At 32.1% G+C, this 12280-nt stretch overlaps 1 protein-coding gene across 4 annotated transcripts in view; it reads left to right on the forward strand.

The window, feature by feature from the left end:
- Window positions 1-12280, forward strand: part of FER (FER tyrosine kinase) — a 404440-nt gene that overhangs the window by 55880 nt on the left and 336280 nt on the right. For all 4 annotated transcript variants that reach the window (XM_011365150.2, XM_023533609.1, XM_023533608.1 and 1 more), the window contains 2 exons: window positions 1953-2126; window positions 10484-10583. In XM_011365150.2, coding sequence (XP_011363452.1) covers window positions 1953-2126; window positions 10484-10583 — 274 coding nt within the window. The remainder of the gene's footprint in view (window positions 1-1952; window positions 2127-10483; window positions 10584-12280) is intronic.

Genomic DNA, 12280 nt, shown 5'->3' on the forward strand with positions numbered 1-12280 from the left:
AGCAGAGACTTTTTTTTTAGGAAGAAGGGAATGAATGTTTATTAGCAGTATTGGGAGTGGAATAGAACCAGGGTTTTTTTCTAAAGCTAGAAAATAAATGGAAAGCTCTGATTAGAAGTATAAGGGGTTTTATAATTACAGAGTAGGAGTTCTTGAGAGTACAGGATTCCGTAGATAGTATCCTGTGTCAGATTAGGAGATACTGAAGGAAATATGAATTTGACAATCAAGATGATAATACATACCTCGGAGGCTTAGACTTCCCGCAGTGACTACAGTGAATAGGGCTGTTAGGTATGATAAGATGTGATCTTCTGGGAGGAGGAGGGCAGTCTGACTTTGTTCTGTCGTCTCTTAATACTGGCTTCCGAGAAGGCTTCTCCCCTTGGCTGTAAGAACTTCTATATAGAATCACAAAAATTTATTGCTACAAAGCACTTAGGGAATATTTATTTTTTGAAGATAAAGAACTGATCCCTCTCACCTTTATTTGGTAGTACTAACTTTATGCACATACTATATATAGAATGTTTTCCCAACATTGTATTTTTTAGAGTGATAATATCAAATGAAAAAGGCAAAGCTACAAGAGTTATTAGGGCCATTTAATTTATGTTTTTAAAATGTGTATAGTTTTAAAATTGTTTTCATCTTTATTAAAATTTAGGTTTTGATGGAAGAGCTACATTGATTCTAAATTGCTTTGTGGCATCAGGAACATGTTAGTACTACTTAGATTTTTGAATTTGAAAGTAAATTTGATGAGTTCATAGGCCACATGTCCTCGTCTTTGTTCATAAAGCATTTCACAACTAAAAATGACCCCCCATCCGAAACCAATGTCCTCAAAGCTTTATTTATTTTTGAAAAACCTATATGGCAGTGTATCAGAAACAAGATTACCAAGTCAGATTGGAGAGTTCTGTGACAAAGGGTTTGTTTTCTTTAGGTTATTATTTTGATTTAGATGCTTATTGAATTTTAAGTTAGGATTATATTGTTATATTGATAGAAAGACTAATTCTGTTCAGTCACAGATCAAAAGTAATAGAGTAGAAAAAATATTCTTGTAAATATCTGAAACCATGTCTTGTTCATTTTTTTGTATCTTTAACATGGATTCTCCCTGATCGTGGTAAGTCTCCAAAAGTTATTTGTGAATAAAATTTTGAAGACCTAACTAGATAGCATTCCTCTGTTACTTTTTTCAGTATTTATTAGTAAGAAAGTCTAATAACAAATGATTTGTTCTTCCAGCAGTATCCATATACCCACTTGTCCAAATATACCATTTTGTGTCTCTTCTATGGAGACATTGTGTCATCTTGGAAAAACCATTAGAATTAATGATATTTATTAATAAAAGAGAATGGCTCTACATAGAAATGCAGAGAATACTTCTATTTAAGACAGAAGAAGCAAAAGAAGAGCAGGTACAAAAATTGAGAAAGCATTTTTAGGAAGGGAGGAAGACAAGTTTGTATGTTGGAAGATAAGAAGTCATACAAGCCAAAATAGAAGAGTTTCAGGAAGAAGTGAGATGCCAGAGAGAGACAGATTAAGAATAAAGATGGGAAAATTTCTGTTGCATTTGACCTATAGGAAATGGTGACTTTACTGAGAAATTAGAATGGTGTAAGCAGAAGCAATGTATCACTGTGTTCAAAAACAAACAGAAGACTGCAAGTATGGATTCTAAGAGTCCTTTAATCCCTTTCCTAATATTCTGCATAGCCTTGATTACTTACTTTTGAAACATTTGTACTTGAAGTTGAAGGTGTTAAATATGAACCATTTATAGCTCATTGCACAATTGCTAGAAACCTGCCATTTTTATATTAAAGAAATAATTTGTATAAAACTAAATATTTAAAGTTCTTGAACACTTAAAGCATAGCTAAATGGAGACCTCTAATACAAGTGCTAATTTTACTTCTTTATTTTTTAAAAAGTCTTGGCTACTTATGATTCAGCAGACGGAACAACTTAGTAGGATAATGAAGACACATGCAGAGGACCTAAATTCTGGACCCTTACACAGGCTCACCATGATGATCAAGGACAAGCAGCAGGTGAAGAAAAGTTATATAGGTGTTCATCAGCAGATAGAGGCAGAGATGATTAAGGTTTGTCTTTCTATTCTGGACTTCTTCTTTTAATTGATTTTTAAATTCACAGAAATATTTTATCCTGATTGAATTAGAAAATTGTTTATCATCATTTCCTGATGGAAAATATGTTTCATGTCTCTTATGGATAATAACTTATTTTTATTGAATATAAAACATTATTGATTATAAGATATACTATGACTTTATGTACTCCTATAAAAGAAAAGCATGCTGCCAATTAAACTTTTAGACAGTGCTTTTTTTTAACCACTTAGAGTTTTTATTTTTTTAGTTACTGAAATAGCTCATGTAATAGTATGCATAAAATAAAAATGAAAATATAATCAAAATAAGATATTTCTAAATTGTGTCTCTGGATAATTTTTTTCAATGTTTTTAATTATGAAAATTTGCTAATGTACAAAAAGAAGAGAGAATAGTAAAATGAACTTCCATCTGTGCATCCACCCATATAGTAATTTTTTTCCATCTGTATTTTCCCCCACTTTTTCTTCTACACTGGATCATGTTAAAGAAAATTCCAGAGATCACTTTATCCATAAATATTTTAGTATGTATTGCTAAAATAAGTATTCTTTTTAAAAAAGCATAACTTATTGTTAATCTAAAAATAATAATAATTCCTAATGCTATTGAATATCCTAACTGTGCTCAAATGTGACTTTTAAGTGCTTTTTACAATTGATCTAAACATGACCTGTACACTGAATTTGAACAATTCTCTTTAATGTAGGTTGCCCTCCCCCATTTTTAAATTACCATTTATTTGTGGAAGAAACTGGGTAATTTGCTCTGTAGAATTGAATTTCCTTCATTTTGGATTTTGTTGTTAGCATCTTGTGATGTGATTTCACATATTCCTCCATCGTCCAGTTTTCCTGTGAACTGGAAGTTGGATCTAGAGGCTTGATGAGATTTTTGCTGTTTATTTTGGGCAAGTATACATCATAGATTCTTGTATAGGCTTCCTGTTGTTTCGTGTCAGGAGGTATATAGTGTCTGTGTCTGCTCATTTATCTTTTTGTGATGTTAAACTCGACTAAGAGGTTCTAGTGTTGACAGTCTGTTCAGTCTATAAAAAAAATTTCCCTTCAGCCTTTCACCTAATAGTTTTAGAAAAAATTGATGTTCTCTGCTTAGATCCATTATTTCAGTGGGGGTTGTAAAATGACAATATTTTAGTTCTATCATTATTAATGCAATCTCGTTAGCTAGAATTTTTCATTAAAAAATTTTCCTATATCAACTGTTTGGTTACCATAAGGCATAGTTCATTTAGGAAAGACAGAATAAATGCTTTCTTTTTGTAGTTTATTTGCCAGTTTGCAGAATAATGAATTGATTCTTTAGCAACTTCAAAGTTAAGACTTCTAGTTTCTGGTCCAACATATAAGAGGTTTGAAAGTTGCCACTCTGTCCTAACAAGTAAAAAGCTGAACAAATTGAAAAATGAACACATCTTCTTAGATTTATAGGAGATTTCTGATCACAGGGCAAACAACTGCCCACCAAATTGGAGAGACTAACAAGCATATACAGAGAATCACAACTTATGAGAGCAACAGCCTCCTTGGAAACCATTGCTGGGTGTAGGAAAACCTGAATGGTAACTGGCAGATTCTGGAGGCTCAATGTGGATAACTCTGACAGTTAAAAACTCAGGAGGACCCATTCATTGAGGGACCCCCACACTTTTGTGAGTTTTACCTTCTAGATTTCTACCAGGTTCTCATAGTGAATATCAGAGAAAAATCTCATGTTCCTGGCAGGGGCAGGGGAAAAAGAACCATTTTGACATATGCCAGAGCATTCTGTTCTTAACAATGCCTGCCCTCATGGGAAACTGTTTAACCAGAGCCTGTCAGACCTGCAGGAAGAGAAATAGCCAAATTCAGCCCACTCCAGCCATCTTGTCTCATGTAAGGTGGTGGTGGCGGGACGGAAACTGAGAAGCACATGCCAAGTTCACAGGCCAGAGGCACAGGCTCAGTAAAAGACTGAGACTTAATTGTAGGACTATAAAATGCTTCCCCTCCCCTGACAATTTATAACTACATTAGTAAAGGCTTATTTACATCAATTTCTTTTACCCAGTACATCATGCCTGGCAATCAAGAAAAAATGATAAGGACTGCCAAAAAGCAAAAAAAAAAAAAAAAAAAAAAAAAAAAGTTGGAAGAGACAGAGCAAACATTAGAACCAGATATGATAGGGACATTAGAATTTAAAACAACTGTCTCTGTTTTGTATGTTAAGAGCTCCAATGTGTAAAGTAGACAGCATGTAAAAACGGACAAGCAATGTAAGCAGAGAAATGGAAATTCTAAGCAAGAACCAAAAATAAATGTTGAAGATCAAAAACACTGTAACAGATGTGAAGAATGCCTTTGATGGGCTTGTTAGGAAACTGGACGCAACTGAGGAAAAAATCTCTGAACTTGAGGATATGTCAGTAGAAATCTCCGAAACTGAAAAGTACAGACAACAGAGACTGAAAAAATATACAAAGCATATTCAAGAACTGTAGGACAACTGCAAAATGTATAACATATGTGTAATGGGAATACCAGCAGGAGAAGAAAGAGAGAAAAGGACAGAAGAGATATTTGAAATAATAATGACTGAGAATTTCCCCAAATTAATGTCAGACATGAAAGAACAGATCCAGGAAGCTCAGGGAACACCAAACAGAATAAGTGACCAAAAAAACCCAAACAAAAACCTAAAAACAAAAACAACCCTCCTCCCCCAAACACCTAGGCATATTGATTTTAAAGTACAAAAAATCAAAGATAAAGAAAAAATTCTGTAAGAAGCCGAGTGAAAAAAACCTCACCTATAGAATAACAGATATAAGTATAACATCTGACTTCTCAGAAATCATACAAACAAGAAGAGAATGTAATGAAATATTTAAAGTGTCGAGGGAAAAAAAATCCTAAAATTCTGTACCCTGTGAAATTATCCTTCAAAAGTGTAGGAGACATAAAGACTTTCTCAGATAAACAAAAATTGAGTCGAATTTGTCACCAAAAGGCTGAAAAGGAAAAATTGATACAGGTTGGAAACTCAGATTTATATAAAGAAAGGAAGAGCATCAGAGAAGGAATGAGTAAATTAAAATAAAAACTTTCATTTTTCTCATTATTACTTGTTCTAACAAATAACAATTTATGGAAAATAATAGCAACAGTGTATTTGGTTATGTATGCTCATGTATATATCTTGTGTATTTGTACAGACATACATACATGTGTTTATGTATGTTCATGTATAAGTGAAATGAATGACAGAATGATAGAAACAATGGGAAGGAGAAATTAGTATTATTTTATTATTGGAAGGATAGTGTTATTTGAAAGTAGATTTGGATTAGTTATAAAGGCATGTTGCAAACTCCAGGGCAACCACTAAAAAAATAAAAGAAATATAAATGACATGCTAATATGAGAGAGAATGTAGTCATATAAAATACCCAACTAAAACCACAAAGACATGAAAAAGGTGGAAGACAAAAATAGGAACAAATAACATGGGTAACAAATAGAAAATAGTAACAAATATGGTAGATATTAATTCAAGTATATCAATAATTTGAAAGTCAGTTGTCTAAATGAACCAATTAAAAGAAAGACATTGTCAGAGTAGATCATAAAACAAGATTCACCTGTGTGTTGTCTACAAGAAACCTATTTTATATATAAAGACATATAGATTCATTGTAAATGGGTGGAGAAAGATATACCATGCTAACACTAATCAAAAGAAAGCAAGACTGGTTATATTAATTTCAGATAGAGCAGACTTCAAAGCAAGGAAGTTGATCAGGGACAAAAAGGGGAGTTATATAATGATAAAGTAGTTCTCCAAGAAGACATAACAATTCTTAATGTGTATGGACCTAACAACACAGCATCAAAATACTGATAGAACTGCAAACACTGATAGAATTTAAGGAAAAATAGATGAATTCTCTATTACAGTTGGAAACTTCAACATCCGTCTGTGAGAAATAGTCCAGCAGGCAGAAAATTAGGAAAGACATAGATGAACTCGATAATAACATCAATCAACTAGATATAATGAACATCTATAGATTAGTTCATTCAACAACAGCAGAATACACATTCTTCTTAAGCTCACATGGAAGATTTGACAAGGTGGACCACATTCTAGACAATAAATCATACCTTAATAAATTTAAAAGAAATCATATAAAGTCTGTTTTATGACCACAATAGAATTAAACTAGAAAGCAGAGCTGGAAAATCTCCAAATACTTGGAGATTAAACAACACACTTCTAGATAACACATTGATCAAAGAAAAAATCTTGAGATATTAAAAAATATTTTGAACTAAATGAAATGAAAGCAAAATTTATCAAAATTTGTGGCATTCTGCAAAAGCAGTGCTTAGAGGGACATTTATAGCATTCAATGCATATGTTAGAAAAGGAAAATATAAAATCAATCATCTAAGCTTCCACCTTAGGACACTATAAAAGGAAGAGCAAAGTAAGTAGAAGAAAAATAATAAAAAAAATAGAGCAGAAATCAGTGAAAGTGAAAATGGGAGATCAATAGGGAAAACTCAACAAAATCAAAAGCTGGTTCTTTGAAATGATCGATAAAATCAGTAAGCCTCAAGCTAGGCTAGCTAAGGAAAAAAACAGTGTATCACAGATTAATAATATCTGAAGTGAAAGAGGGTATATCAGTACATATCCCATGGATATTTAAAGGATAATGAAGGAATACTATGAACAACTCTGTGCCTGCAAATTTGATAACCTAGAGAAGTAGGCAAATTCTTGAAGGACACAATCTGCATAAGAAGTAGACAATCTAAACAGGCAAATAGCTATTAAAGTATTTGAATTAATAGCTAATAACTGTGGAAAATAGCACCATGCTCAGATGGGTTCACTGGTGAATTCTATCAAACATTTACAGAAGAAATTATAATTGTCTACAAACTTTTTCAGAAGATAGAAACAGAGGGAACCTCTGTTAGGACTCATTCTATTAGGCCAGAATTATCGTAATATCAAAACCAGACAAAGACATTAGAAGAAAAGAAAACTACAGACTCATATCTTTCATGAACATAGATACAAAAATCTTTAACAAACTTTTAGGAAATCATATCCAACAATGTATCAAAACAATTATACACCATGACCAAGTGGGATTTATTTTAGGTATGCAAGCCTGGTTCAACATTTGAAAATTAATTAATGGAGTCCATCACGTCAACAGACTGAAAAATAAAAGTCAGATGATTATATGAATAAATGGAGAAAAGCCCTTTAACAAAATCTTACATTCCTTCATGATAAAAAGCTCTCAGTAAACTTGATAAAGGATATCTATTTAAAAACCTATAGGTAACATACTTTATGGTGAGAAATTCAAAGCTTTCTTATTAAGATCAAGAGGAAGGCAAGGATGTCCCTTCTTACCGTTGCTTGTTAACGTCATACTAGAAGTCATAGCTAATGTAGTAAGACAAGAAAAAGAAATAAAAGTTACACAGATTGAGAACAAAAAAATAAACCTGTTTTTGATCACAGATGACATGATTGTCTATGTAGAAAATCCAAGAGAATTAACAAAGAAACTCTTAGAGCTAAGCATAATAGCAAAGCGATAAGACACACTGTTAACATTACAAAAGTCAATAGCTTTTCTGTTGACCAGTAGTGAATAAGTTGATACGATATTAAAAACATAATATCATATACATTAGCACCCCCAAAAATGAAATACTGAGGTGTAACTCTAACAAAGTATATATAAGACGTATAGGACAAAAATGACAGAACTCTGATGAGAGAACCAAAGATATAATATGAGAGAGATCCCATATTAACGGATGAGAAGACTCAATATTGTCAAGATGTCAGTTATTCCCCGCTTGCTTTATAGTTTCAACACAACCCCAATCAAAATCCTAGCAAAATATTTTGTAGATATTAAGAGATTCTAAAGTTTATATGGAGAGACAAAAGACCCAGAATAGCCAATAGAATATTGAAGAATAAGAGCAAAGTCAGAGGACTGATACTACCCAATTTCAAGACTTATTATAAAAATACAGTAATCAAGATAGTTTGGGATTTTGTGTAAGACAATAGACAAATAGATCGATGGAACAGAATAGAGAGCCCAAAAATAGACCCACATAAATATAGTCAATTGATTTTTGACAAAGGGGCAAAGTCAACACAGCAGAGAAAAGATGGTATTTTTAACAAATGGTGCTGGAACAACTGGATATCCATATGCCAGAATGAATCTAGACATGGACCTTATACTCTTCACAAAATTAACTCAAAATGGATCACAGACCTAAATGTAAAACATAAGACTGTAAAATGTCTTGAGGATACATAAGAGGAAACCTAGATGACCTTGGGTGTGGTGATCATTTTTGAGATACAACATTAAAGGCATAATCCATGAAAGAAATAATAGTTAAGCTAGATTTCATCAAAACTTAAAAAAAAAAAACAAAAAAAAAAACCCCACTTCTGCTCTGTGAAGACAGTGCCAAGAGAATGAGAAGATAAGCCAGACTGGGTAAAAAGATTTGCAAAAGTCACAGCTGATAAAGGACTATTATCTAAAACATAAAAAAAAAATCTCTTAAGTATCCACTAAGAAAGCAAACGACCTGATTTAAAAAAATGAGCCAAAACCTTAACAAACACCTGACCAAAGAAGATATATAGATGGCAAATGAGCACTCGAAAAGATGCTCCCCATCATATGTCATCAGAGGAATGCAAATTAAAGGAACAACGAGATACTACTGCATACTTATGAGAATGACCAAACTCCAGAACACTGACAACACTGAAAGCTTGTGAGGATGTGGAGCAACAGGAACAATCATTAATTGCTGGTGGGAATGCAAAATGGTACCATCACTTTGGAAGACAGTTTGGCAGTTTCTTATAAAACTAAATATACCATAGAATCTAAATAAATTATAGGATCCAGCAGTCACACTCCTGGATATTTACCCAAGGAAATTGAAAATTTATGTCCACACAAAAGCTGACATATGGATGTTTATATCAGATTTATTGGTAATACCAAAACTTGGAAATAACCAAGATGTCCTTTAATAGGTGAATGGATAAATAAACTGTGGTACATCCAGACAACAAAATATTATTCAGCACTTAAAAGAAGTGAGCTACCAAGCCACAGAAAGACACAGAGGAGCCTTAAATGCATATCACTAAGTAAAAGGAGCCAAATAAGTGGAGCACAGAGGATTTTATGACAGAGAACCACTCTATATGACACTGTAATGGTAGATACATGTCAGTATATGTTTGTTCAAAGCCATAGAATATACAAAACCAAGAATGAAACCTGCTGTAAACTGTGGACTTGGTGATCATGATGTGTCATTTTAGGTTTATCATTTGTACAAATGTATCACTCTTGTGGGTGGGGATGTTGCTAACGGAGGAGGCAATAAATGTGGGGACAGGAGGTATATAGGATATCTTTGTACTTACTAGTAGCTCAATTTTGCTCTGGAAGTAAAACTGGTCTAAAAATAAAGTTCATAAGAGAATGATTCGAACTACTATCTATATTATAGTTGTTGATAGTTTTGTTTATTTAACAATGTCATCCTTCATACCAACATTGTTATGTTGATGCAATGTTTGTTAGAAGTAGGCTCTAAGATTTTCTTACAAGTTGCTTATTCTCCTTTTGCAAGTTTTCCATACTGCAGATTTCTTAAGTCTTCTAAGAAGGTATATTGGAATTTTTTTCAGACAGCATCTAAGATTCTTAATTATTTCCTCAAATGCTGTTTACATGGCTTTTTGACTATAGAGTCAAAGACTTGCATTTATGTAGTCTTTTCATAGAAATAATAACCAAGTTCATGTACACATGGCACAACCTCTGTGATGCTTGCTCTCTGGCCAGCACTGATTGTTAGATGCATCTTGTTTTCAGAGGTATTATAATGTCGAAAAAAGTCATGTTAGAATTGGTGAATTATGACAACTCAAGAGTTAATCTGTATAATTAAAATAAATATTTAAATTCGTTTTTTTATTAGAGAAAATATTTCTGTGCACAGCAAGTTAATTTATTGGTCTTTGATGACAGCACTATTTGATTTGCTCTTCTTTTTAAGAAATATTTTTTAATATGATGTTGAATTTATTACTGATTTCTAAACTATATTAAAGAACAACTCTGACCTATAAGCAGTAAAATACACATTATCTAATGCTTTGGAATTTAAGTTCTTGACAATGTAAATTTAAGCATTAAAACTTTTTTTTTTTTTTTGCTTTTCTTTTCTTGACAGGTTACAAAGACAGAATTAGAGAAATTAAAATCCAGCTATAGACAGTTAATAAAAGAAATGAATTCTGCCAAAGAGAAATATAAAGACGCTTTAGCTAAAGGTATGATAACTTATGAAAATGTTTTATTTTAGTGATTTTTGTTCTCATCATTTGAAAATTATCTTTATAAATAGTGGAATAATTCTACTTAGACCAATTTGCATTTAAAAATATTAAAATAAACCAAAATAGACTGATTGTGAAGCTATGTAATAATTCTTTTTTAAAAATGATTCACAATATTTTTGAAGAATGAATACTAAATGAAATTATGTAGCACTCATAATAGAATGCAAAGAGTGTTTAAATTTATCTTGCTAGCATCAGATTAATTTATTAAATAACTGAGTACTAAATAAGAGAAATAAGGTTGTATATGTTTAGAAGTTTTTTAATCCCTTTTTTACCTGTGGTATTTAAAAGCCATTAAAATCACAAGGTCATTTTATGGCATTATTTTGCCTTTATAGCTCAATTTTATGTGTCTATAGTGTCCTAAAATTTTCATAAAATGCTTTGGAAGTAAATGGAAAGAGAAACTAACATTTTAAACACAGATTTATGGTTATAGTCTTTAAATGTGACTAAACAGCCTTCATATTTAGATATTTTTAATTATAAGAGTTTAAAATTTTTCTTTCTTGCTAAATATAAGCATTATTGGAAACTATTTGGCTTCTTAAATTTACCTTTCTCTTTTATTGATGTATTTTTTTTGTCTTTTACTTATATATTATCTTCTTGTTTTTGTAGATAAATAAACAGCTCCTACATTTGGATATATCTTGCACAACGAAAGCGCTGTCTTTGTTGTTATTCCTAGTAGACTAGAAGAGATATTGATTTAATTAGTTCTCCCTCCCTCCCTCTTTTCTTTGCTTCCTCCCTTCGTATGTCCCTACCCACCTTGCTCCTTCCTGCTTCTTTCCCTTTACCTTCTCTCTGTCCTACTCCTTCTCTCCCTCAGCCTTCCTCCCCTCACCATCTTTCCTCCCACATCTACTTTATGTTTCCCTCTCCCTGTCCTCACCCCTTTCATGTTAACTTCATGTTTCTGCTTCTTGCACCATTCTATTGCTTTTTTAGGGAAGATGACTCCATGCTCACAGTTTCCTTATTTTTCCTTATTTTTCATGTACCTTGACCAATATTTTGAAATTATGATCTCTTTATTAATGTAAACATCTCTTTTAGAATGCTTTTGTAATATCTAAGTTATTTAAGTGAAAACAAATGGCATAGTGGAAAGATCATAGACTTTGGAATCAGTCTTGGATTAAATTCCAAAATTTTATGTTTGTTTCATAGATTTTCAATCCTCATTTTCAAAGCTAATCACTATTTATTTTTTTATTTTTAAGAGTGCTTTAGATAATCAAAAAATATTTACTGAGGACTTTCTTTATTTAAGTTATTGAGATTGAAGCAGTATCTCGTAGGCATTAAAGAAGTATACCTGTTTGTAGTTGATATTCTAACTCAGGAACTCCAAGACTTATCCTTTTTCAAGATTTTGCTTTTATACAAGGGATACTTTGCTAAACCATCAAGAGTAGTTTAGAAATAGTTTTGTACATTTAGCATTACTACTCAACCTGTTAAAATCATTCATTTTTTAAAGTTCATTACTTAAGGCCTGGCTAATATTCCCAAATTAGTGTCCCACATTATATAGAACCATATTTAAATTTACCCAGAGCAAGCAATGACTTAATCCAACTGTATTTAATCCAGCTATGCTAGGTATTTCACACTAG

The sequence above is a fragment of the Pteropus vampyrus genome, unplaced genomic scaffold, assembly GCF_000151845.1.
Source record: "Pteropus vampyrus isolate Shadow unplaced genomic scaffold, Pvam_2.0 Scaffold106, whole genome shotgun sequence".
Lineage (NCBI taxonomy): Eukaryota > Metazoa > Chordata > Mammalia > Chiroptera > Pteropodidae > Pteropus > Pteropus vampyrus.